This window comes from Lichenostomus cassidix, chromosome 1Ab (genome assembly GCF_008360975.1).
Source record: "Lichenostomus cassidix isolate B80296 chromosome 1Ab, HeHo_3.0, whole genome shotgun sequence".
NCBI classification, from domain to species: Eukaryota; Metazoa; Chordata; class Aves; order Passeriformes; family Meliphagidae; genus Lichenostomus; species Lichenostomus cassidix.
In genome coordinates this window covers 1931681-1959237 of record NC_139481.1, presented here as the reverse complement: position 1 = coordinate 1959237, position 27557 = coordinate 1931681, and the positions used below count along the sequence as shown (strand labels likewise).

The 27557-nt window shown below is 46.4% G+C and overlaps 1 protein-coding gene and 1 long non-coding RNA gene across 4 annotated transcripts in view; one reads left to right on the top strand and one right to left on the bottom strand.

Annotated features, from left to right (window-relative positions):
- CACNA2D4 (calcium voltage-gated channel auxiliary subunit alpha2delta 4) overlaps nucleotides 1-18356 on the bottom strand; it is a 107581-nt gene extending 89225 nt beyond the window's left edge. For both annotated transcript variants that reach the window (XM_085049359.1, XM_085049360.1), the window contains exons 1-11: nucleotides 18240-18356; nucleotides 17838-18157; nucleotides 14097-14178; nucleotides 11403-11519; nucleotides 9872-9931; nucleotides 8126-8288; nucleotides 7211-7342; nucleotides 6366-6426; nucleotides 5728-5878; nucleotides 4119-4193; nucleotides 3028-3117 (exon numbers count right to left, since the gene is read on the bottom strand). In XM_085049359.1, the coding sequence (XP_084905485.1) occupies nucleotides 3028-3117; nucleotides 4119-4193; nucleotides 5728-5878; nucleotides 6366-6426; nucleotides 7211-7342; nucleotides 8126-8288; nucleotides 9872-9931; nucleotides 11403-11519; nucleotides 14097-14178; nucleotides 17838-17944 (1038 nt within the window). In that variant the 5' untranslated portion in view covers nucleotides 17945-18157; nucleotides 18240-18356. The remainder of the gene's footprint in view (nucleotides 1-3027; nucleotides 3118-4118; nucleotides 4194-5727; nucleotides 5879-6365; nucleotides 6427-7210; nucleotides 7343-8125; nucleotides 8289-9871; nucleotides 9932-11402; nucleotides 11520-14096; nucleotides 14179-17837; nucleotides 18158-18239) is intronic.
- A 125-nt stretch (nucleotides 18357-18481) lies between these two features.
- Nucleotides 18482-23442, top strand: LOC146442734 (uncharacterized). Of its 2 annotated transcripts, none has more exons than XR_014849442.1 (3): nucleotides 18482-18596; nucleotides 19223-19393; nucleotides 21818-23442. It is a non-coding gene; the product is annotated as an uncharacterized LOC146442734 (long non-coding RNA). The 2 variants fall into 2 exon arrangements; XR_014849441.1 differs by having other exon boundaries at nucleotides 21815-23442.
- The last annotated feature ends 4115 nt before the right edge of the window (nucleotides 23443-27557 follow it).

Genomic DNA, 27557 nt, shown 5'->3' with positions numbered 1-27557 from the left:
ATGGTCAGGCAGAGATGCTTTGGAGCCTCCATACTTCATCATCAAAAGGACACTATTGTAATGGCTGGGTTCCCACTAAAGTGATAAGAAACAAAGAAAAGAATGAATTAATTGGAGGCAGGGTCACAAAGTGGTAGGGTTAAAGAAAAAACTAACTGAAAGCATTTGAATAATCTATGCTGAGCATGAAGAGAAAGAATTGCAGAAGGTATAGCTGAACTACTTGCCTCATGGGCTGAGAGCTGACTGGGACTATACAAAGTCACAAAGGATGAAGAGGACATCAACAGAAAACACAAGAAATAGGCAGATAAATTGTCCTTAAACATCTAGCATGTTGCTAGAAAAATTAATAACACATGCATCTTCTGAGCATGTAAACAAAGTGCTTCCCCAGACAAGTGGGACATAAGAGGCCACAAACCTTAGCTTACTTAAATCAGCACACAGGTTCATTCTTTTTATGGCATCACTTTGCTCAAGTTACTCAGAATTATGTCTCACTGAAAGCTTGTGGCCAGTTTCATCATCTTTTTTCACCTATAGCCATTTTGGAACAACTCAATTAACTTCAACATTTAGATGATTTCTGAGATCAGCAGTGAGTCAAGGCACAATTAAACCAGCTTGGTGATAAGAGGAAACATCATTGCAAGGTGGCCTTGGAAAGCAGAACTTGGCTTTTCTTTTCCTCCACAGAGTGGGAAAAGCAACAGCTTTCAAAATACTGAGTGTACCCTGAGAAAGGAGGACACATGTACATTGCAAAGGGGAGGCAGTGGCTCAAACACAGAAGAGGAGGGTGGATGCTGCCTGGAGAGGGATGCTGCAGAGACACATCAGCTGGATAGGAATTAACAATGTGACAGCTCTGAAAAAAACCATAGCTGTTGTCTTACGTCGTGTTAAGAGGACTACGGTGTGTAAAACAGGGAATGCAATTATTCTGCTCTGCTTAGCACTCGATAGCTCTCAGCTGCAGCACTCACACACTGTTGGGAGGATGGTGTTTCAGGGGAGGCAGCCTGGAAGCAAACAAAGGGGTATAAATCCTGCAGGAAAAAGGGGAGAGAACAAGATGTGCCAAGCTTGTAGAAACAAGGAAGAGAAGACAGCAGAGAGATAGATTAAAACTTAATAAATGAGAAAAGACCTCAAAAGACAGCACTTGACACCTGAGAATTTTGAAGCACTTCATAAATGTGTGCTTAAGACCATGGTTTCCCTGGGATGCATATTTTACTGAAACCACTTGGTGTGTGGTTAAATTGAATAGAGAGTTCAAGTGGTTTATTGAGCATGGCAGAGAGGGGCAAGGGGGGCTCTGGCTAACTGCTCTCCTGAAACTGGTCTGCAAATTGCGTCACACATTCAAATATGCCCTGTCACCCTCGGAAGATAATGGAGGGAAACAAAGACAGCAAGAGATTTGTGCTCTCCAACCCCTCTTTGCTACTCATACCTCACTGAGTACATCTCTGCTGGGCTATTAATTCTGTGAGCAATTGGACTGAGGAAAATTACTGGGGAGATTCTGCAGCCACTTTCATTACAGATATTATTACTGGTTGTCTATTGTAATCAGCAAAGCCTGTTTCATCAGGGTGATGTCGCAATTTTCATTCTCTTGCGTATGCTCCCGTGAACAATAACAGGACAGCCTGTGAGGAACAGCTGAGAATGGGAATTTTGTCTGATGAGAAGGGGGTGGTCAATTCCATTAAATTTCCCCTTTCTCCTGCCTGTGTGACTGCAGCAGCACAGGTCTGTTTCAGGGCACACTGATGAAAACCCTTTCTCTCTGCTATTACCCATAAAGGTCTAAGAATCTCGAGGAGATTTCAGACAAAGACACTGTTTCTGAATCACTGTTTTATTCACAGCCATTTCCAAGACACAGAAAAGCATGACACCTTGCCTCATCTCTAGGTGCTCAAATTCCTGAGCCTCATACCTTCTCCCCAGATCCAAGGTGATAGCAAAAGGCATGAGGGAAGCAGAACTTCACCTTGTGAGTGAATAACAGAAGGTTTTATCACCACTGGGTACTGTACTGTCCAAGAGCAATCTCAGAGCAGTTTTGAGCTCATTAAGCAAGAGAGAATCAACAAGAATCAAGATAAGTGATGACTACTAAAATTGTTGGTTGCTTTTTAAATGCTAAATAGAAAGAAAAAAATTCTTTACCCATCAAAGAGTTCCTTCTCTATTACTGCAGTGGAGTTGCATTAGTCCACTGGGGTGCATGGGCAACACACTCTTCCTGGAGGTATTTTGCTTCATTATGTCAGTGAAGGACATATTTTGTCTCAGCTTTCAAGGTTCCTTCCAACCCAAGCCCTTCTGTGATTCTATGATCTGCTGGTTTTAGGCCAACCCCACTGCAGACATGAGGGGTTGGGGGTGTTCAGCTGGTTCTTGGTCCTTTTTCTTTTACTATTCCTTAACAACCAGAATTAAACTGTATGTTTACCTCCAGGCTACTGCATTTCCTATTCACATGAGGTAATGAATCATTTATGGCTCTTATCAGAGGGCATGATCAGAGTGATTAATTCTCCTGTACCTGTAATTTCTTCCCCAAGCACTGATACTCAGCAAAGTGACATTGAAATAAATCTGAAGAATAATCTTTCATGTCTTCATCATCTACTGGGCTGCTAACAGCATTACTTACGAGCAGAACTGTGGCCCTCAGCTGATCAGTTATATTTTATTGCCACCATCTGTAAAGATGCCTGGGCAACATCCAATTGTGGGGCTCACTAAGAAAACTCATGAGGCCACAGCCTTGCTGGCTTCCTGGGCAGGGACTGGTGGCTGTGGACATCATGCAGAAACCAGCACTTCCCCAAAGTTGGGTCAGCCCTGCACACTGCTTGTCACAAATTTGGGATCCATGAGATCATCTCATGCCCCCTCCCTGCTGCAGCAGCATGAGGGATGTGCTCATCACTGGCTGAAGAGAGGAATGTAGGCTGGGCAGGGACATTCATGCCCCACACAAGCATCAGCACCAACTCTTACCTCTCTCAGGATTTTGAAGGACTCTGTCAAAGCCTTGCTCACAGTCCCCACTCCTTTTGCCTGCAGTTCCTCCACCAGCTGCTTGAAGTGCTGGCAAGAAGAGAGGAAAGAAAAAACAAGAATCAGTTGCAGGCAGGGGAGGGAAGGGTAGCCTGGAGAAGGCTGTGCCCATGCAGCTACAGCAGGACTGCAGTTCTCAGCCTGGACTGTGAACCACTGACAATCCATGTAAGATCATGAAAAGGACAAAACTACTGGAAATCTGACTTTCCCTTATCTGTTCCTTCAGGAAAAAAAAAAACATCCTCTGCACTCCAAAGCAACTGGATGGGAAAAAAAAAAAAATCGAATGCTTGTCTATGACTTAAAAAGCATTGATCTGCTTGTAAATTAAACACTCTATGCAAGGTAGTGTCTAGAAGGTTTGGGAATCCTCTGGGAAACACTGCAGAAGACATCACCCTCTGGAGTCACACACTGTGACCCAGGGCTAAGCGGGGAAAGGAATCTGGTTGTTGAAGGCATGGATGGATGTATTACTATAAATTAAAAAAAATGGAAGAGGAAGGGAAAAAAACAAGGAGAGAAGCTAAAAACAGCAGTCAGCCCAGAGGACAGTGGAGCAGCTGGATGCAGACTGGCAACCTTAGGGCTGCTGAACCCTCCTGGATCAGAGCAGCAAAACCCCTCCTCAGAGAGGGTCTGCTGGCAGTCCATCCCATAAAGGATCAGACCAGGCTGAGAACATAAGGACCAGTTATTCCCATTTCTAAGGGCTGAGGATGTGGGGTCTCAAAGGTGGAGACTTTTGCCCTCTGCACACTGTTTTTACAGGGCAGCCTGGGCTAGGTCCACTCATGGCCCAGCACTGAGGACACAGGGAGGCTGTTGCTGCTGCTCACCCCACCAGCTTATCCCATGTTACAGCAGCTTGGTGTGAGCCAAGGTGAACCACTTGCCTTCTGAAGTGCAAACCCTGCTGGGAGATGGTTGTTCCTCATGCCTGGAGTTTCATCTCCCAGCATCTCAACCCCATGCTCTTCTTACACAAAGAGCTACCAGAATCACACTGACAGAGGGCTGGTACTCACCTCTCTGTTGTCTCTGTCTGCTTGGACCAGGATACCCTTAAAACAGGGCTCAATAAAATGAACGTAATCATTGTACTGCAAAGAGAAAATGGAAATAAATGGCTTGTCAGGGGAAAAAGTTCACAACATGGGTTCATGTCCTAGGGGGATGTTCAGAAAACAGTATGGAGCATTATGCCATTTTATACCTATTTCCCTTAAAATTTGTTTACAGTGATCATGGCAAATTATGATTTTGATGAATATTCAGTTTGTTTAAATAACATGTTATTTATGGTGTTTTGCTGAGTTCTAGCTGAGCATATCTACATATACAAATTTACTTTTTTTTTCCCCACTCACACCATAAAGTTTTTATCCACACTCTATAAGCTTGGCCTTGCTTCTAGCACTTTCTGCACACAGTTTTGACTTCTGGAGACTTTGCAAGTCCCCAGCCACCAGCTGAACCTTGCAACCTGAAGTCTGAAGCCTCTGGTGCATGGCTGAACAGTAACATGCCAGGTTAGCACACATCCACTGAACTGAGATAATTAAGGGGAGTGGATGATTCTAACCCATATGTGAGGTAAAGCTTGGTAATGCCCCTGTAAGCCTTCCCCTGCAAGGTTCAGAAGAGTGTAATTCCTAAGAGGCCACTGATGCTCAGGTGATCAACAGGACCTAAGGTCAGGCTACAATGTCTCTGAGCCAGTAGGCTCTTGGTGTGAGTGCAGTAAAGGAATATACATATATATGTATGTATATATATAAAACATGGTAATTATGGGATTGTTTTTGAAGAACAGATGATATTTCAAACTCCTTAATGACTCTCTCCATTTTTCTGCCAACACTGTTCACTCTTCCATCTGTCCAGTCATATAAAGACAGAATTGTTGCCACTGGAGTTTCTAATTAGCTAATATAAGAAGCTATCAACAAAAAGTAGAATTTATATCTCACTGGCTGTGCCCTGGCAAGCTATCATAGAAAAAAGCCTGGGGAAAGAGATGGTGTTTGAATTAGCTTTGAAAATTAGAAGGCAAGTAGCCTTTAACATGGCATCAGTCTTGGCATGAATCGTGGAAAGAAGTTTTGCTTTCTGTGGTCAGTGGTGCTGCTCTCTGTGGGTAACCAGCCCATCCTCACCCTGCCAGGGCTTAGAAAGGAAGAGGCTTCCTGACCAAGCTCCATGCAGTCCCAGCTGATCAACTCAGAACCATAAGGGCAGCCTTGCAGGATGCTGGTGCACTAAAAGGCATATAGTGGTAGTTTCCTAGCCTGGAAACATTATCCTGAGGATTATACTGCTTCTGCTGGACTCACAAGCAGGGTTATGGGAAACTGCATGAATTTATCAGCTCAGGTCCCTGCTAGCTCAGGTGTCTCTCTACCCTTTGTTATCTGTTGCAGTCACATCCCTAAGTAAGCAAAAAGATGCAGCCAACATCTTCTGTGGAGGAGGGATGAACTGACCTGGCAGCCACCCTGCTGACCACACAAAGCTGGCTTCCCAAGGGGACTTTGGGCTAATCCCCACCCAACACAAGTGCTGCTGTAATTTGCTGAGGGGAAGGACAGGGTACGAGGCACAAGGGAGACAGCACTGCAGTGGAGACAGACATACTGCAATGATGTTGACAAAGTCATTTTCTCCCAGAGTATCCAAAATGGTGACAATGGTGTGCTTGGCAATGGTCATCCTCAAGCCCTTCATGCTGCCACTGACATCCACAATGATGACAATGTCCTTGGGAGAGGTGGCTGCTTGGATGTACCTGTATAAAAAAAAGAGAACAAGGCAGCAGGATGAGCATCCAGGAAGGAGGAATGCTGGACATGCTGCTGTCACACAGTGCCAGCAAGAGCATAACCTGCACCATGGCCACAGGGACCCAGCAGGATCAGGCTGCACCTCACTTCCTGCACTGGGAAGTGCTGAGCCTACTGCACAATACATCCAAGAGTTCAAAGTCTCCTTTAGCCATGCTGAGTAGACTGAGTAAACACCACAATTCTGAAGCCTGAATACTCCTGCCTCCCAGTTACAGGAAGTTTAAATTCCATGTGGCATATGGAAAGCCATAGGGAAAACTGCTGCTGGCAGGGCTTCCTAACCTGCTATTACCTTTGTTGATGAACTCCCATCTCATGCAGGGGCACCACAAGATGTTAATTGATCAGCAACTCACCAAGGTGTCACCTCAGAGAAGGGGGAGAGAAAAAGGACGAAAGGTGCTTTGGCCAAGTCTCTCTAAAACTTACCAGCCACGGTTTCTGCAGTCAAAGGAGATGACTCCATTCTCATCTGGTAACCACTTTATTCCTGAAGAGAGCAGCAAAAGGAGCAATCAACACACACAGGCAGGCATCTGCTCCCTGCTCCCCCGGCATCTGCACTGCTGCTGTTCCCTTATGAGGCCTGGCTACCCTGGGGGAGCACAGAAGTCTGGCCAGCCACAGCAGTGGCCATTCTGCAGAAATACAAGCAGAGCTGCAGATCTTTTGCAGTTCTGAGTAAATTGTTTATTAAGTTTCTATTAAAAAAATGTACCTAGGCATAGTCTGTTTGAATTTGGGAAGCAATTGCATGTACCTTGAACTTTTTGTCACTTTGATGTAGATCTCAACAACAGATTTTTTTCTCCCAGAGGGTGGTTGAGAGCATAAAAAAGCAGCAGCAGTGACAGGGATGCATCCCAGATTCCCTGCTACAGCCTCTGTTCACAGACATCTCTGCTTTCCCCTTCCCCAACATGTGACAGGTCACAGAACATGGGTATGCAGCCATCTGACCCAGTGGCCACCAAGCCAAGCTGCAGCTGCAGAGCATCTCATGGGTCCCTCCAAGCACAGGACCTCCCTCTTGTGCCATGACCTTATGTGCCACTCACAGCTGGCGAGTGGATAACCAGTCAGGCTGGCCAGCTGCATCTGCCACATGTGTCCTCAGAGGCACAGAGGCTTTGGCCACCACTAAAACAGCATCCTGCCCTTCTTGGGGCTGTGATGCCCCCAGACTTCCCAGATTGGACTCTTCTATGGCACAGACCCTGTCCTGCAAAACTTGTGTTGCACTGAAAGAGCAAAGCCAATCTCTACTCTTTTACCTGGGTAGAGCCTGAAGAATCCGGTGGAGCTGCCAAAGTACTGCCAGGTCAGTGTGGGATCCCTTTCAAAGTTGTCCACAAAAACAGGATTCAGGGCTTCTGACATGTAAACTCCATTAAGGATGGCAGGGTCTGTGGGGGGAAAAAAGTGTGTAAAAGAAGGGAGACATCCTGATGGAGGAGGGGCATGGGAACAAAGGCAGCTCCAGGAGGAATGCAACCTTGTCCAAAGCTTTTACATTGATACAACCTGTTCCCTGCCCATTCAGATGAATCCAGGAGGTCAGACCACCACTGGCCACTGCAAGTGATCTCAGCTTGGTCAGACACTATTAACCCCATTTCTCTTTCCAGCCTTGTCTGCCCTTGAGCACCACATCTGGTTGGAAAAACACTGCTCCCTGGAGGATCCATGGGCATGGGAGCAGCCCTCTATTGAGCGCAGGATTTTAGGATCCGGGGTTGTCAAACCAGATGGAACTGATTTAAAATCACGGGAGAAATAGAATTCCCTCTATTGTGTCTCTAAATAACAGCAGTTGTGAGCACAGTCACCAGTAAGATGCTTGACAACCTTGCTAAAGGTTGCTAAAGACCTTGATTAGATCCAACCCTTCATCCAGAGTGACAACTGCCAATAAAGCCTCATCACAGTTTGTTTCACACCATCTTTGGTTGGGTAGAGAACTGTAGGACAACACACTGCCTGCCTGAGATGGAGGCCTGTCCATCATAAGAGGCTTTCCAAGAACAGATTGTACCTAAGCCCTGTCACAGTGACAATTCAGCACAGCACCTTTGCAACACTGCTTTTGTTTTTCCTGACAGTTATTTTCTATTCCCATCCTTGTTTTCAGTATTATTGCTGACAATTTCCACACTAACCTATTGCAGTGAGAAAGTAGAGGCCATTACCTTTGTTGTAGACATTGGTGGGGAGCTGGATATCACTATAGGTTGTGTTCACCAGCAGGTTATTGAAATGCTCATTTGGCTCCAGAATGAATTCGTCCCCAAGCTCCACATAATTGTCATTTTCATCCTTATCATTAATCAGGAGAGAGTTGTAGTAATCAAACTGTTGATGAAGACAATGGGAAAGAGAAAGACAAAGAGAGAATAGGACAGACTATTACCAGTACTGCCAGGAAAAACACTCTTTTAAAACAAAGTCGGGACATATGGAGAATCAGAGCCTCAAAGAGGATCAAAATGAGCAACAAACAAGCTATTACTAGCTGAAAAGTGTCAAGCTGCCCAAATGATGGTTTCTGGCCAGTTTCTTGTTGCCATGTGCCCATATAACTGAGAGCATTGTCAATGCCAGCAGCAGAAGAGCCACTTAAGAGCAAAGGGGCAAACTCCTGTGGTCCCTCAGGGGTATTTAAGGGATTAGCTGGAAAGGTGAAGTCTTACTGGGTCTGGCTCCCAGGTTTAGCACAGGACACACCAACGCCGACCTTACTCGCCCTGTCTCTGCAGCTGTCATTCACTGAGTTAACTCCTGATGTACATCCAGCCAGGATTATCCCCTCATTCTGTCACTCCAAGTAGCAGGCACTCATCAAGAGCAAAGGATCAAGCAGAAGGTGCTCAAAGACAATGCAGTGTCCCCCCCGTGAAGGTCACTGGGGATTTACCATCTACAGTCACTTCAGTACATTCAGGGCATTCTTTGTCCTTGCATAACCTATGTTTTTAAGATGTTTTTGCTGACTTTATCTGAGCCAGAGGTCACTTAAGGATTTATATTCAAGCACTAACAGCACTCAGAGAGTGCAAATGGAGTGTGCAAATACGGAGTCATGTACCTGAATTCACCCATGACCCTTACTGCAAATGCAGTTGATCCAACTAGCACGACTAATGGGATTCTTTAAAAAAAGGAAGGGAAAAAAAAAAGGTGAGATGAAATTAGTAACTAGCTTGATTTCTAGGAGTGTTTTCATTCCTAGCCTTTCCAGCACTGAGATATGTACTTGCAGGGGTAGCCTGTCCTTCTGCTAAGGTGTCTGTGCTTGCACTGGGGACAGAGGACTTCCTTCCACAGCCTTTTCTCTCCAGTTCCCCTCACCAGCAATAATCCCATTGCTTGGCCACAACAAACAGTTATTAACAGAAAGCCAATTATCCAAATTGCTTGGACAGCACCAAACTTTCACCTTAAGGGAAGTCCTGATGAGTGGGTGTCTGTCTGGTACAAAAAAGATGATGAGAGCTGTGTTAACAAACATGGTGAGAAACTCAGTTCATCTGGATTAACAGTTTGCTGTGGTTATTTGTAACTGCATCCTCCTCATTGTTCATTCACACTCAATTTTTAGCTCATTTTCCAGTCAAGTAACCCACAAAGTGCCAGCTAATTTGCACTAAAATGTCACATAATGACAGTGTTGGTTGTGCAGTTAAGAGTAATGCCAATAATATCATGCAGCCCAATGTCTTCCCCAATCCTTCCCCTCCCAGAGCCAAAGGGACAATTCTGCTTGGTGCTACTAGGTTTGGGATCTGCCAAGGATGCCTCTAGACAAGGTGATGTCCTGAAGAATGCAATTCCTGACCTGTCCAGGAACCTGAGGGGGTTGGGCTCCTGGCTATGCCTGTTCTTTGGCTGCTCTGAGCATGCATGTCACCTTTTGTCAATGATCAGGATAAACTCACCTCCAGTGAGGAGTTGTACTCATGGTTCAGATCTGCATCTTCTGCTGCTTCCACCAATCTCTAAAGCAAGCACACAGAAAAGAAGGTGAGGGGGTGCTGTGGCAAAGCCCTCCAGAAGTTCTTCCAGCTGTATCAGCAACTGCCTCCTTCATCACAACAAAGTCTGGGGTTATAAGCTTCCCTCTTTCCCTCCTTTCCTGCTGACCTGTCATTCTGTGCTGCACTTTTACAGCTTGGAAGGTATATTATTTGCAACTATTTATTGCCAAGTGTATTCACACCTACTTACTCCAGAGTCCCTGCTAAACCCCTGAACAATTTTAGATATCACAGGACATATACACACAGAAACAGGTCCATTTAGAGAAACAACAGACAGATTTAATTTCATTTTCCATGAACCCTTCCAAAACGCCATGGGAAAGGCATTTCAGCCCCAGCTTGATGTCAGTATCTCATCAAAGGAAAAGGCCTTGTGGGAGTCTCAGTCTGGTATTGTTACTGAGACAAAGACCATGACTCGATTTCGTAAAGGGCTCAGCAATGCTGTGGCCATTTATAAGCTCTTACCATTTATGGAAAGCAATAAAATCAGCCAGTTTTCTCCAGTATGATGCTTCAGGGCACTAATTCTCAATTGGTGCAGACTGGGAAGGGATCCAACTGAACACATACGTGTTTTCAGGGTTGCACAATCAGCAACAGTTTCAGCAAAACTACATTTGCTCCTTCACAAAGGATAAGGCAATCCAAACACTGGAAAAGTCTGGCTAAGAATTTAATGTTATGGGCCAAAGCTCTGGGACTAAATATGCCCACATTTCACTTGGAGATTCAAATGATGTGTTTCTGGATGACTTTTCCACATTAGAAACCTTAAACAGTCAAGGCTCTGTGACTACAGAAATATGCTTTTCATAGTAGGTAAATACACAGATATATGATAAATCCTTAGATGCAGGAAGTAAGAGAGGCCAGAATGATTACCTGCTCTGATCTCCCGCACAGCAACAGCTACAGACCTCTTGCCACCTCCTCCACACTTCCCCATGTACACAGCTGGAAATCCAAGCACCTTCCTTGCAGCTGGTGTTCAGGAGGTGCAGAAATTCCCCTTGAGCCACACACACAGCTGAAACAAGCCCCTAGTCTTCAGTAGCCAGAGTGCATTATGGAAGGATGAACTTGATTTTTCACTTTTAAGAGGTTTTCTTCCCCCCTGTTTAAACAGCTTGTCTCCTAAAAGAGTGTTCATTCCCTCATATTTATTCCTAGACTTTGTTTTTATCTTATTTGCTAATTTGAGCCGAGGGAGAAGCCAGCATCCCCTTGTCTGAACGCCCACATCCTCCCACCAGTGTCTGCTTAAAGCTCAGAGCGAGCAGCCAGCTGCACCAGCAGGCTCTTGCCTGGGCAGGGAAGTCCTCACGCAACCCCTGTGCCCACACAGTCCTGGTGCAGGCAGGAGGATTGAGCTTGCTGCTCCAGGGCTGACAGGACACAATTCCTTCCCAAAGCCCAGTGGTCATACCTCGACAGCTTCGACCTTCCTGCGCAGCATGCTCTCCATCTGCTCCGAGAACTTCTTCACCAGCTCCAAGCCATCCACCTCCTTGATTTTCAGAGTTGGCTCCACATCTTTGTACTTCTACCCAAGGGAAAGAAGAAAACCCTGCTGAGCATGAGGTTCTTAATGAGAGAGATGAATCTGTTATTGCTAGCTGGGTATTGTCTTTGGTGAAGCAGAGTGTGTAGAAACAACTGCTCTGATTTTATCACCTTCTTCCATCTTTGCTTTTCCTCCTTTTCCACCCCATAATTCAGGTGTGTGCAGATCACTGGCCATAACTCAAAGCACTTTGACCCAGTAAATGCAACTGCTACAACTGTGAGCTTGTGGCTATTGAAAGCAGCAATGCACCTGAAGCTGTTAGTGCCTACAGATTAGAGAGAGAAGCAGAAAGCAAACTTTTAAAAACCTAAACCATCACAGCAGCAACCTCAGCCAGGGCTGGACTTGTGCTGGGGAAAAAAAAGGAGGTGGTGAAAAGGGCAAGGAGATGGCAGGGGCTCTAGTGACACTCTTAGAGGGAAGCAGCAGGGAAAGGACTTTGCATGTCTTTAGGGTGAGCAAGTGGATCCCCTTTTGTTGAAGAAGGGAACTATCCGGGAGGGCAGCTGAGCACGGGCAGAGGCAGAAATGCCTTGAGGATGGGGCAGGCTGAGGAGGTCAGACAGAAATAGCAGCAGCATGCAGCCTGCAGCAGGCATGGCAGGGAGGCTGCTCGCTCTGTCTGGCATGATTAACAGCAAGGGTTTTACTGGATTAAAAACGCCAGGCCTCGCATCGCCTCTGCTGGGGAGCTGCGACAGGCAGAGGGGGAAGGAGGTGGGGCTGAGCAGGAAGGTTGGTGTAACCACGCTGCCAAAAGAGGAATGTGCAGCGCCAAGCCCCCGACCAAGGTCCCTGGCTGCTGACAAGACCACAGCACACAGCCCAGCTGGTGTCTGTCCCATTTAGCTCCATGTCATGGTTCTGCCGGGAGAGAAGTGATCTCTGCCAGGCTGGGCTTTAATCAGGCCCTGCTGGGGGGAGGAGGGTAATCTCTCCTGGGAAAGCTGACAGAGGGGGGGACACAGCAGCACGGGCAAGCACACGCTTCACAAAGTGACCTGCCATCGGTTACCTTGGGTCACAGCTGCAATTAAAAGCAAGAGGGTTTCCCCCCCTCTCAATTAATTTTTTTTCACATGCTTTTGACACACAAGTAGATGTTTTTACTGGGGTAAAATAATCATGAGAAATCACAAGCAGTCTGCTAATACCCTACACATCTCAACCCTCAGCTCTATCCAGAGCTGGCTAGAAAAAAAAAAATAGCCAACCGAAAACACAAAAAAACTTTCTGCAAAGTTTCAGTTCACTAGGGAATGCACCAGGTTTGAGCTCAAATCCTATCTGACCTTTTTTCCTACAAGTAAACCAGCAAACCACTACATGCCTGTATTGCTGCCACTAAAATCTGTCTATTGATGACTATTCATCCAAGATTTTCTAATGGTGGGCAACAGAGTAGTACTTGTAATTTCAATACTGTCACCAGACACCATGGCTGAAAGTCAACTCAGGTGCTTGTAACTGGCTTAGATTATCCTGTACAACCTGTGTTAAGGGGTCAGGCTATCAGATCATTATAAGTTACAGAACAGGAATCAGGCTTGGGAGAACTGGCTGAAAGGATCTGATATTGAAAGGAGGCCAAAAAGTTAGCTCAGCTCTAACAGAAAATCTTTTCTTATTCATCTAGCACTTAGCATTCCCTTAAAACAGCAGGAGCAATTCATTAAGATTCTCCCTCTGCAGTGACGGGGGTGGTGATTTAAAAGTAGAATATCCCGAATTCAGTATCCTAAGTTTTATCTGTGAACAGAGATATGTCACCAAATATATTTTCTTGTTCTCACCTTCATGAAATTCAGCCTATTGAAGTACACTGTACTGCATTACTCACTGCTAGTGGAACTAAATTAAGAGTGTGAAAGACATTCCCTTCATCTTCACCCAGGAAAACGTCTTGACTGAACTTCTCAAGTTTGTCTGCTTCTTGCCACATTTTTTTGGCTTTCTAATAACTGCAGGGCAAAGCTCTCTGCTGCAGAATAAAAGCCTGCTCTTCGGGATTCAAGGGATGTCTATTAGTTCACCAGGTCTCTGGAAGTGATAAAGCCTGGTGGGAAGTCAACCACTTGGGTTTGCAACATGATATTAGGGTTCTTCTGGAGGAAACAAACAAAAAGCCCAAAGAGAACCAAGCAAACTCAAAACCACAAAAGAAAGTTTATGCTAAGTATTAAAGTCAAGGTTTACGTGAAAGCATTCAGTAACTGAAAAATTATGACTCTCAAAGCAACAATAAGCTACTTATTTCAAGACTATTAGGCTCAAGGGAGACATGAAATGAGATATAAACTGAGATAACAGTATCTAGAAATAACCTACCTAGAGAAATGGAAACTGAGAGAAAGACTGAAGAAGCAGCTAAAGCATTAAATGGATCTCCCTCTCCATGGAGAATGGCCACAGGACATCACCCTGTGCTTATGGATATGTAGCTCCATGGTTTCAAAAGACAGCTGGATACCAGTATCTTATTTTTTCCTCCACCCTGAGGGAAACCTTGGAAAGCTACACAAAGCAAAGGGAACCCTCACAGATTTTGCCTACCTTCTGCAACAGAAGAGAGCCTGAATATTTAGTCACAATGGAGTACAGCTCCCCACCAAAGGCATCTGCCCAGGACTTCACCCTAAAAAAATGGCCAAAAGAAGGAAAATCAATGTGAATCATTTAAAATCTGCTGAACTGTTTACTTCTTCAGACAGGCTAAACTCCACCTTCCTGAGCAGGAACCTCTATATTTCTCTAAGCCACTATAACAACAGTGGGAATGTTCTGTCCCCAGACTGAAACCAGACAAGCAGTAAGGCAGGAGACAGAGCTGCCCTTGGACATTCTGCCCAGGACATTGGTCAGCAAGGAGAAACATCCAGTTCTGCTGGTCTCAGTCACTATGCTTTGAGTTGAATTTGTCCCACCTAACTTTAGATGGACAAATTTGGTCTTAGACAGCATACAAGTTCCTTCTGTTGTTAGCAAAGTGAAATAAATTACTTTCTGCAGACACCTATTTGTCTTCCCTGACAGGCCCTGGGGTGAAGGGCTAGACACCCAGTGTCAAGGCTGCTGAAGAGAAATAAGTGTCAGAATTTAAAGAAGGTATCATGGTTCACCCCTTGGATTCAGCTCCTCCAGCACAGCAGGCCCAGAGACTGACGAGCCAGACGAATCCTCTGCTCTCACTGGTGGTGCTACTGCTTGATAATGCCACAGCAGATTATGCACCTTGTCACTGTAAAGCACTCCTCACACTTGTGCCATCCCGGAAATAATTGGTGGTAGCAATCCCACATGGAGAACACATGGATGTCGAGGAGCAGCCTGAGCCATCCAAAATCAGAATAGATGGCTCCCATAACTGACAGAGCACTTCATCAGAAAGCTGCTACATGATCCATGTTAGGCAGATCCACCTACATGCAGCTCCTTCAACAAGGATTTCTTAAGAGAGATTTATTTAATGCAACAAATGGCCTTCTCCACTTACCAGAATACACCACTTATTTCTGGTGTGCAGAGTCTTACCTACAGCTTCCAGGGAATTTCTTCGAGTCCCAAGCAGGCTTTAAGCTCAGGGCCTGATTTCCCAGTGCATTGCACCACAAATAATACACCAACATAGAGATGAGCTTGGCAGTAAAGCCAGCACAGCAATGGTGCAATAATCACAACAGCTCACTTTAACCTAGGAAATGCTGCTTAGACTCCCCTTTTGCACACAGGAACACACAGGCAGCTACAGGGGATGATCTGGAGCACACACAAAGCTTCAGCTCTGCACTGCACCTCTCTCCACTGCTATAAAAAGCCATGAGAGAGTGGGTGCCTTTTAAAATCAATCCTTAATTGGCAATGAGGCATTCATATTTAACCACTCAGTGTGAACTAACACCAGCTGAAGTAATTTTTCTTTTGCATTGTGCTCTGTATCTCATTTTGAGAGGCAGAGCTTTTATCTCATCATTTCACCCCTAGAGTATAAAGGCAATAGGGGCAGTCTGAAAAGGCCACACCAGACTGATCTTTACCTCTCCCACTAGCATTTCTCAGTGTTTCCACTACCCCAAGAAGAAGCCAGCCCAAACTCCTCGCCATCCTCACAGCTGCCAGCAGGGAAAGAAGAGGTGGCTTGTGTGCTGAACTTGCACCCCAGAAGCATCTCCAGGAACTGACTGAGCAGATTTTTGCACTGCTGGAATTAAAGCTGAGTGAGCTTTGGAATAAGCTGGCAGTGATCCAAGCACGATGCAGCAAAGCCAGACATGGCTAGGGGAGCAGCACAGGCCAACTGAGCCTTGTGTCACTTCACTGTGATCAAACCCAGCTGCTGCTTGAAGAACTCTGCTTTTGTGTCCCCAAAATGTCCCTGTGTAACCCATGAAACAGATCCATTTGCTGCTGATTTGCTCCCTTTGGGCCTCTGGTCAATGTGTTTCTCTACTGAAATTTCATTTCAAAAGGGCAACTTTTGTGTTTTAGTTAAATTCATGAGTGGATTTGAAACACCAGGGATTAATTCAGCCGTTGGTCTGGTTTTAGTACCAGAGGAGAAAAGCTCTTTTTCTATTGTTTATTCTTCATTCTTGTACAGGAATAAGTTCCAAATTGTTCAAAGTGACGTAAATCTTCTTTTTTTTCAGTAGTAAAGGGCTATCACATTATAACAGAAGACATCAGAAAAGGATTTGGTCAGAGATTGCCTGCCTGTAATCCCTGCTCTTGTACTCAGTGGCAAAAACAGCAGAAAGGACAGGCTGGCTTCTAAATGCCACAGGTTTCAATGCTAAAAGGTATTTCTATGCAGTATTTATCCTGCAAAAAGTTGATTTGCATAGTTTCAAGCTAGCAGAAGTTGGATTTTATCTTGTCTAACCTCTGTGTCCTTTCTGTGAAACCAAAATCAAAGCACTTTGCTGGGGAAGGGCTTGATATTGGAATAATATGATTGGTAGCTAAATTTCCTGAGACCCTCCTGGACAATGTCAGTGCAACTCCTGCTCCCATGGGCTGTATTGGTTGCACATCTGTAAGGGTGTTATCAGCAATTTTTGAATAAAAACATTTCCCCAAACTTGGGAAAGGGCTTAAGCTGATTTCAGTTGATTTTTCAGACTTACCTCCTCCTGAAATTGCCTAGGAGAGTTGTCTCCTCTCCAGACCAACCCACTGTCCTGCACCCAGACCTATCCCAGCGCCCCACAAGCTGCCCCACAACAACTTTTGCCAATCGCGGTGCTGACATTTTTAATCCTTCAAGGATTTAACTTGTCTAAATCAGCTTAACAAGGTGAAGTTTTTATAAACCAGGGTTGCTGAGAGCTGTTAGGCTCCTGGGGGGCTGCCAGGGCTGTGTTGCTGGCGGGGAGCTTTCTGGCAGTGACCACACTGGAGGAGCAGCTCGTCACACCAATACAGATGGGCATGGGTGAACTGCAAACTCACATCCCAAAATGTGCATCAGGATTCCTGCATGTGCAGTGTATGCACAAAACATGGCTGGGTATGCTTTGTATTGCAGCTCAGCTTTTCATTCCTTTGCTCCAGAGCTCTGGGAAGGGCCATTACGCCCTTTGTAGGGAGGTGGTGCAAAAACAGGCAAGAAGTGCTGTGGCCTCTTTCGTCTATTTAGGCTCCTCTCACTAACATCCTCTGACAGCCACACACGTGAGCAAACACATATGTGTGTATTACCCAGGCTCTTTGCAGCCAGCAGTGATCCAGACCAACGCAAGGGAGCAGAGCTTCAAACCTTGCAGTGCACAATCTAGGTCTCACTCTAACAGCCCATGTGCATCCTTCACAGACAGAACCTGGCCAGTGCTGTGCATCCCTTGGGTGCTCCTGGCATCCTGGAACCCAGCAGTGCCTAGAGAAACTACTCTGCTCAGCTGGGAGCTGCCAAACTGGGGCCACTCGCATCCACCTCCATGGCTGGATCTCTTCAAGTTGCAGCAGTAGCAGCAGGCTTTTACCAACGTGTCTTTAAACGGGTTTTGCCTTCTGCTGCCCAGTGCATTAAGCAGAGCATTAATAGATGTCAAAGTACTTAACTAAAGCAGATGAGTATCACTGCTACGCTTGACAAATGGGAAAAAAGAGGTACTACGTTCTGGTCTAGACCTGGGCACAGAATTTGTGGCTCCTATGTCTCTATATTCTGCCAGGAGCCAAGGTACAGAGATGCCACCCCCTGCAGCCATGTGGCCCTCAGGAGGAGCCCTGCCTGTGCCACTGCCAGGCAGCATTCCCACCCGCCTGTCCACGCCAGCAACACAGAGAAACACTTACGTCTCCAGCGGGATCTTGGTCTGGGCCCTGGCAGCGGGCGGGAGGCTGAAGAGACAGAGCATCATCCACAGGACGGCCCAGGGCCCCATCCTGCAGGCACCGGCCATCAGCAAGGCGTCGGGCCGGCGGGCTGCGGCGGCTCCCCGCCCTTCCTGCTGCCCTGAGGGGGCTGCCCCGCGGGCCCCGCCATGCTGCCGGGCCGGGAGCCCTGCTGCTGCTGCGGGGCCGAGCCCCGGGGGCACCCCGGCTGCCTGCGCCCCGGGATCCCCGCTCCGGCCGCCGGGCGCCGTCAGGGGAGTCCTGCTCGGGGCAGCCCCAACCTGCGGCTCCTCAGGAGATCCGGCTCGGGGGCAGCCCCAACTTGCGGCTCCTCAGGAGATCCGGCTCGGGGGCAGCCCCAACCTGCGGCGCCTCAGGCCGGCGATGCGCGTCCCTCAGGGGATTCGGCCCAGGGCAGCCCCAAGCTGTGGCGCCTCAGGCCGGCGGTGCGCGTTCGTGAGGGAACTCCGGCTCAGGACAGCCCGAAGCTGCGGCGCCTCAGGAGATCCAGCCCTGGACAGCCCCAGCCTGCGGCTCCTCAGGCCAGGGCTGCGGGTTCGTCAGGAAAGTCCGGCCCAGGGCAGCCCCAAGCTGCAGCGCCTCACCCGGGGTTCCGCTCCCTCCCTCAGGTCCGGAGCGGCCCCAGCACCGTGCGGGCAGTGTGGCCCAGGGCAGCCCCAAGCTGCGGTGTCTCGGCCGGGGCTCCGCGCCCTCCCTCAGGTGAGGAGCGGCTCTCGCCCTCAGGAGCGGCCGCGCCAGGGGGGAGCTCCGCGCTGCGAGCTGCGGTGGCTGCGTAATCCCCTGCCAGCCCCTTAATCCCCTCGCCAAGCAGCAGCAGCCACAGATTTAGGGAAGTGGAGTGGGATAAAATCACCCGGGATTACTCTGATTTCTGAAGACGGGTCTTGGCTTCTCCAGCCGGAGGTCAGGCCGTGCCTGCTTTAAAGGGGTCGCATCCGCATCCCCCAAACCCCTCTGTGACCTTTGATCTCTCCCAGCAGGGCCTCCCTGACCTGCAGGGTGCTGGCAGGTCCCTCCGGCAGGTTGTCCCGGCATTGTCCCCTCCCCAGAGAGGATCTGGGGTTGGCACCAGGAGTGTGAGGGCAATGAGGGAGTGCTGAAGGTAGCCAGGGGCTCGAGTTGGGCTCTGCTCGCTGCTGAGCTGTGCCAGGGATGGCCAGGCCGGCCAGCAGCCAGGGCAGGGCTGAGGCAATCGCCAAGGCAATCTCCCTCCAAGCCACGTCTGTGGGTCTCGAGGAGGGAAAACGAGCAAAAGCGGCATGAAAGAAAGGGCTCTGCCAGTTTGAACTGATCGCCTCCTAATGTGAATGATTATTTATTAATAGCCAGAGCTCTCCGTTTGGCCAACATTCAATTGAGATTGCCATGCCCTCGTCTGTGTCTGGAGAGCAGGGAGTCAAAGGAGCCCAATTGCTGAGCTTGATGAATGGCAGGAGGTAGCAAACTCCATGCTCGGATGAGGGACACACTGTGGAAGCTCATTATCATCATGAGAGGTATGAATTATAAATAACTACAGTTATGGCAGCAGAAAGAGTATAAATTACTACAGCAACCTGTTGAATGGCTTGGCTCTATGGCTGTGAATTAACCCATTTATTAGAGTATCTTCCAATCTTCTTTTGCACGTTCACAAAAGGCTTGTTTAATATAAAATGCAAAACCACACTAGATCGTTAGGTTTCTCTTAAGGACATAGAGGGGGAAACTGGCTGTCAAAGCACTGTAATAAAATAAAGGCACATGGCCCATGGGCAGGCAGGTGTTCAGCCATAACCAGGACAGCAGGGCTCCATCATTACCTTGGGAAGACAAAAAACATCACTCCAAATGTCATCCCCTTTCAGCTGGAGTCAGCAATCCCGGCTGTGTCCCCTCACAGCTCCTCGTGCACCCCCAGCCCACTTGCTGGTGAGGTGAGAGACAAAAAGGGCCTTGATTCTGTGTAAACACTGCTCAGCAATAACCAAAACATCCCTGTAGTATCATCAGTTTTCAGCACAAATCAAAAACGCAGCCGCATACAAGCTACTGTAAAGAAAATTAACTGTATCCCAGCCAAAACCAGCACAGATGCGCTTTAAATGGGATAATAGAAGTGACAGAGGAAATACTGAAAAGGGAATAAACCCAGGAAACGTTAAATAGAGGTAAAACAGTATGATGAAGAGGCTGAAAGCCTGTGGTAAGGAATTAAGTAATTCCAGGAATAAGTCACCTCAGGATAGGATGGTTTTGTCATTTATTACAATATTTACTCCAGACTGAATGTCCTATTGAAAGTTACAATCTTTTTCAAGCAGAAGCTGTGGGCCTGGAGGGCATAAATTTCTCTTACGTTTTTAAGTCTGTGCAAAGGGTTACAAGGGAAAGTCAAAATGGTTCTTTCTGACCTTAAAATCTAGAAAAAAATCAATTTCTACACAACAAACACTCAAGAGACAGTGCCTACAGCATATCACATGGCTGCACAGCAGCTGCCTGAGCCAGCTTTGGAAGGCAACAGGCAGAGCAGATCTATGTAATTCACCTCTCAAATGGCCAAAATGTGCTGCCTTGTCCTGCCCCTGCAGCTGGAAAGGAAGAGAAAATTGCTCTTAGAGGAGCTAGGAGGACTGACAGTGAAGGTTTCATTTGTCTGTGCTTACCAGGATTAAAACTGAGGGGTAGCATCCAGGGTGACAGCTTTTCCTGTCTGGGTACTTCAGAAAGAGGTGATAAAAATTCACATCCTGAAAAAAAATCTGAAATGAGATCTGAAGGCAGGAGCATCAATACTTTAGATAGCATTTTCTCTCCACTTTGCAAGGAGCTGTAAAAATTGTTGTTATTATGATTTTTGCAGGATCTTTTCACTAACCCTTCCCAGCCACTGTGTGCTATTTGCAGCTGGGCCCCAGTTTAATCCAGATGGGTTCTGGCAAGAGCCTGGTCTGGGTGTGTTTGGTAACCCCTGAAACACTGATAGAGGAGGTGATGAGACAGCAACATGCTGAACTGGGACATCCAAATCCCTTTATTTGGATTTATCTCATTTACTGGATATATCTCACTTAACCCCTTAATGATCTAAAATTGCAAGGAAGTGAGATTGGAAGATTAAATGAAAATAGGACTGAAAATTGAAAACTCCAGGTGCCTGGAGGGCCCTTAATGGGATTAGTGTGCATCCAGTTGCTTCTGCAGAGCTCAGCCTCCACAATGTGTGAGCACAGTTGGAGCAAGGGAAGGAGATAACAGCAGGGTCTGACTGGGGAAAAAGAAAATGAAACCTGTGAGAAAGAGTGAAAGCAAATACATAACAAGGAGTGAGAATTAAAGGCTGTGAGGAATACAAAGTGAGCAAATGCAGCAATTCGGAGCTACATTTGCAAAACCATGAAGCAAGAACCTTGACAGGGCTCCTTAGATGGGTATTGGGGTACAAAATCTGCTTTCTACCCTGGTCAAATACTCTGCTTTTGACAGTGATCTCTCAGCAGTGTTTGAGCTTGTGTCCTGCTGTAACACAGGGGTTCAGGGTGCCCTGACTGGCATGGAGGCAGGCAATACACCTGACTTCATTCCAGGTGGCCTCAGAGGTGGTGGATAACGGATGAATGTTTGGCCTGCAGAGCACATCAGGCAGCAGCAGGATGACTTGGACCACACGTGTCCTGCCAGAGCCCACATCACACCCCCTGCTCTGTGCATTTCTGCCTGCAGACCCATTCATCTGCAAGCCACATGCTCTCCCTGCCGTTTATAGAAGCAGCACATAGGTGTCACATTAATGAATGCCTTCGGCTGCTTACTTTGCCTTTTTTCTTTTGCATTTTTTTCCTTTTCGGTTTTTTCCACAGCTCCACTCTAAATTTAGATTTGTTTAAATACTCCAAGATGAAATGAGCATTTTTTTTTAAATTTGTTTTTGCTAGCAGCATTTTAAACCCTCATCAGACACAATGTTCTGAGCAGCAGGAAATTCAGGGCACTGAGGGAGACACCAAGGGAGAGCAGAATGCACAGGAAACAAAGAGCACTGGGGCATCTTCCCACCACCTCTGGAGCCATGGCAAGGAAAAGAAGAATGGATTTAAAAAAATGAAAAAAAGGAAAAATAAGTGAAAACAGATGCTCTGTTTGGGGAGAACTGTGAGCAGAATGCAGCTTTCCACAAAAGCACCCAGAGTGAAAGTCAACTTTATCCTTATCTCTCCACTACCAAAGGGTTAAACTTAATCTTTCACATTTCAAGTCCACCTGAAGGAACTTGATTAAGAGAAAGGGAAATCCCATTTTAAAAGAGATTAAAGCCTTTTGTGATAAACTCGCTGCACTGTAACAGCTTTCTTGTAGGGGGAGGCTTTGCTTTGTGGGGAGCCCCAGGAATTGTGGTGCATCAAGTGACTACAGAAATGATGCCAGTCGTTCTGCTAATCTGTGCTGCAGAGACACTTGACTCAGTGCACATCTAGCAACATCATCTGTGTTGCCAAATCCTTTGTATTAAATGCATGATGCAATGACCCTGTTCAGGGAACACGCTACAGATCCCTCCTTCTCTCTGCTCAATGTGTTAGTAAGGATTCAGGATTTTGCAAGGTTATCAGGACAAGAGGTATTTGGGCCAAATTAAAGTTGTTCCAGCCTGGCAGGGCTACAAAAAAGGAGAGTCCCTCCTCCATCTGTTCCACTGTCAGGATCAGCAGGTGTGGAAAGCAGAGAGATGAGTTACTTGCCTTTGTGATCTGATGTTACTGGTTCACCTCTTTGCTGAAATCCTGATAAGGATTTATTAGGTTATGGCTGTAGGGTATTTTGGAAATACAGTAATTTGCTGAGCTCTTGCAGGGGGAGACAGCAGAGGACCCTCTTCTGGCTTGGCAAGTGATCTACAGAGACAGAGCAGCAAACCCCTCTGCTTCCCTGATTTATTTGGATCACACCATCAGCTTACCAAGGCTTGGACTGAGCCCACAAGGTGGTTTTATCTGTTCCCTGGCAGTAGAGGTAGATCAGGAAGGCAGTGGAGCTGGGCTGCAGCACTCTGCAGGCCTCTCTGTAGTGATCCAGACATTAAACATCTGCCTGTCAGGAAAAATGGCATCACAACAGATGAGCTGACTCTCCCCAGTGCAGTGTCTGTGGGCCACAGGCTCTCCATCTGGGGCTTTGCAGGGCATTCATCCTTGGGGAAGCTGCTGCACACCACCACAGCATGAATAAAGGGCAAGGTCTAGGCAGAAAGACCTGTTTTGTTTTGGTTTTTTATTTTAATCTTTCACAGGTTTCCTGCTAATTTTGCTTTGTTGCTGATACTGAATGTTCAGGTAAGAACTATTATAGAAATGTGTAGCAGAATTTGTGGAATATTCAGAACTCAATTAAAAATCCTAAAAGTCTTATTATTTTTTTCCCTTCCTTTTGATTTCACAGAAGGAAGCAGCTTTGCAAAAATTCTAGGTCACAAATTACGACATTTCATGCTTTTCCCCTTTGAAAACAAGACTACTTCTTTTCCCCACAAAAATCAGAGGCGATCAGTTTCAGTGTGATTAAGGATAAAAGCTGGGCTTTGGATACATTTTACCACACATTGATGTAGGTGTAGATTAAAACAGTCCATTCTTTCATGAATATTAATGAAAACATGTTTTGTGATTTTAGGCACCCATCAATTGTTATTAAAAATACCCTGACAGTTTTGAAGAAGAGAAAGAGGTGGGGGAAGGCTCTGCAAAAGGCTTTCCACATCCAATTAACACCATTTTGCAGCAGCTTGTGTTTTGCTGTGAAATTACTCTGTACTGAGTGTGAAAGGTGCTTCCCTGACCTCCAGCTGCTCAGCGGGCTGGCAGGGAATGGTGTTCACCCATCCAAGCATGGCAGTGCATGGCACTTCTCCTTTTAAACTCTTTTAACCTCTGGTTACAATTCAAGTCACTTCCCGTCACCCTAAATTGCCTCCGAGTTGGTAATTAGCTCAGTCACCTGCCAACTTTCATAACACACACTCATTCTTCCTCCCTTCGACATCTGACAGCATCTCGCTCGGCGAGTGGCTTTCAAACAGATTTCCCCTCCACCCCAGGGGCTTTTGTGCTGTGAGCCTGCCCTGAAAGGATGAAGATACAAATCACGTTGTGCCCAGAAGGATCATTAAATGCCTTCTTTGATTTCCTTCAAGGAGCACAAACGAGCTGAGGAAGCGAACCAGCGCTTTTCTTGCCTGTGTGTTTTGTTGATGTTTTTAAGCCCCCTCGGTATGGGATGATGGAGCCAGTCAGCCCCTGGGGTGGGTGAGGTGTCTCCAGCTCACAGCCATCTCCTCCCCACATGGGGCTGGCTGAGGGGACTGTCAGCCTCCCAGGAAAGAGAGGTTCCCAAGGATTTAGCCTGGTCTAGGCACATATGTTATGAGAGAAAATACACTCTCTCTTGCTGCTGGAACGTGTAGCAGTGTGCAAAGTATGTGTCTGAAAAAATCAGTTTCTAGCAGCCTGGCTCCTTCCTCTTCCCCCTGCTGTTGTCAGCATCTGGGCAGCACATGGGACAGGCAGGAGACAGACAGGGACAGCTCAGCAAACCCTTGGCTTGGGTCAGGGACAGAGCAGTCTGCAGCATGCTGGAGATAAAACCAAGAACTGCGTTCACCATCAATGGCAAAAAGTGGAATGTGGGATTACAAGAGATACAGATAAATAATACTTAATATATGTAACATTTAAATAGAAAATTTTAATAGAGTAAATATTTCTAAATTTTATATTGTAGGAAAGAAAATTTCTATTCCAACTTGTGATGTCTGTCTAAAATCATCTTTCATTTGCCAAAGCTGCATTCCAGCTCCTGCCCTCTCGTTAGTGCAGCGTTGAGGCTGAAGTTTACATCTTTCTGAGCCAGAGGCTCCTGAAGTTGCAGACAGAAGCCAAACAGTTGTGCCCTGAGGGATTCCTTCACAGGAAGTCTGATGTGCATAAAGTAGGCAGAGCGGCGCTGAAATCTCATTAGTGCTGGTTGCTTGCTGCAGCTCTGACCTTGGCTTAATTCGTTCAAGTGATGCTGGAGTTACTTGGCGTCCTCAGTTTGGAGTGATTCCCTTCTATAAGGGCAGTTCAAGCCTAGATCTACTCTGCTCGCCAGATCTATAATTCCCCTGGACAGAAAAAGCATTACCTGGCTCTTCTTGTGCTCAAATGTACAGTGCCATTCTAATATCTGTTTTCACTTTCACCAATTGCTATTTTTTTCTCATCTACCCAGGCAGAAACAGCAAGTGGAAAGGTTATTCACTTCCAAAGCCTTTCCCCAAAGGATGGTCTGCAGCAGCAAAGGGCAGGCTGGTGTTCTTATCTCACTGACACAAAGATGTGTTGAGGGTGATCAGGAGAGAAAGGAACACACTGCTTTCACAGTCCTCCCAAAATGCTGGGGGGAGCCCAGAAGACTTGCAAATTCCACACCATGGTGGTCATACTCAGGATAAAATATTAAAAAGAAATATCCAAACACATCTAGGATGGAATAAGATGGAAGCAGAGAAGGTTGATATTAATAGAACTCCCTAGAATTGATTGCTTAGGAGGGCTGGGAAATCCAACAGGTTAAAATAGCCTCTTTGGCAGGGAAGACACTGATTAGCTGGATTTAGTACACTGCTGAACATATTAACCAAGGAGAAATTTGTTATTAGCTCCAGAAAATCACCAGTTGTGCCTGTGGCAGTTCAGGGCCATGAAGGTGTAGAAACAAAGCAGATAATGTGCTTGAGAACACACGGCAAGCTCAGTCTGTGGGGAGAGGTTTTGTGGAGAGAAGGTGAGAAGATCCTGTGGTCAGGAGTCAGGAAGATGTTTTTATCATCCACAGTGGGTTGTTTTCAGCATTGCTGGGGTGGCAAAGGCCAAGGGCAGAAACAGATCTCAGTAGCTCAATGCCCACCCTGTTCTGGCAAACTCACATTTGTGGGGAAGTAGCCAACATGGGAGGTTTTCCTTCTCCTCTCCCAGTGAAAATGGACTTTTTGTAATTCTGGTCTTTTCCAAAATGACAGTAGCAATTGCTCACCTCTGGACAGACCATCAAAAACCCTTTAAGACTCCCATTAAGCTGCTGCAGTCATCAGGCAAGAGAAAAACATTTCTGAGGAAGAAGCACAACAGCAGCTTTGACAGCAGCATGTCGCAAATCACATCAGAGACTGAGCAAAGAGCGAGGGGAGAGCAGACACTAATGGGACAGGGAGGATAATGGGAAACTTGCACCAACTGGCCTCCTCAGTGTCATCTTTATCACACAGCTGGAGACAGCATATTTCAGAGCAACTGTAATTTATTTTTCGATCAATGCAGGGGTTGCATATGAAAATACTCTCGCTGTTCTGGTCATTCCTGCTGGCTTTGTTCATTTGCCTGGCCTGCAGTAGGCTCAGGGCATGCCAGGCTGCCACGTGCCAGCCACTGGGATGCTACAGAGTAAGGGAGGGGGGAATGGATCCCTCCTGGGTGAAACAGTACCTACAAAGGGAAAGAAATGTAGTATCAGAAGTCCTAATTTTTGGTTGCTAGGCTGCTGCTGTTGCCTCTATCTGCTCCTTGCTTTTTCCAGTTTTCGCTGCCTACACAACATGCTGATCTCTTATGAAGTGCTGAATCTAGGAAACAGAGCAGTTTGGGCTGGACTGAGGGATTTCTCAGTTGGCTGCAAACAAAAATGAAGTGTTGGGAAAGGAGTGGAGCCCCAGTGAGGTGTGACTGAGCATCAGTCTCTGTCTCTTGACTTTGTCTGTGACCTCCATACATCCATTAGGGAATCACTCTTTGTGTCCATTTTAGGAGGGATAACATTTCTTTCTCTCTCCTTTAGAAGGGCAATGTATATAAAAAGCACTTCTAGACACTTCTATCTAGCTATTTATGTAAATGCACTTGTAGCACAATGTTGAAGACTTAAAAAATATATGTAAGAAATAGAAATCTTTTAAAATTGCAAAAGAGTTTTCACTTCTTGTTAGAATTATTCACTAATTTCAAAGCCCTTAATGGATTTTCTTGAGTACAGAGTCATAATTTCTTCATATCTTTTAGACAAAGGAGTTAAATGGACAATCATCAACTTTTTTGTATTTCTACACACTTCCTCTACCCTTCTCTTGATGAAGCTCCTGTTTTATGAGTCCTGGAGGGACTTTTCTCAAAGACAACAATGCTTTTATTTAAGATTCATCATCTTCATCTGTGGTCCTGCTGACACTGTTGAGAAATCCCTGATTTGTGGCACACTTTTGGTAGACAGGGGTTACAACATCTCACCACAGCTGCTTTGGAGGAATTTGAGGTGGTGGTTATAGCAGTTTAGGCAGGGGTAAGAAGGAGGACACAGATGGCTTGGAAGCAATAGGTTTTGGCCTTTAGGGGTAGAAACAGGAGAAGGGAAAGGTGCAGCACAAGAGGGTGAAACAGCAGAGACAAGTGGCTGATCTGCTTGCAAACACACCTCGAACAGAGATGGGAATTATACTTCTGCTGGCAAACTTCCAGCATTATGTGATTCCTGAACTATGTTGTGATACTGCAACTTGACAGTTCCCCTAATTCAAACTCTTGGCCACAGCTGGCTGCATCCATGGCAGAAGGATGGACTTCCCTGATAGGAATCCAGGAGGGGAGCCTCAGGCAC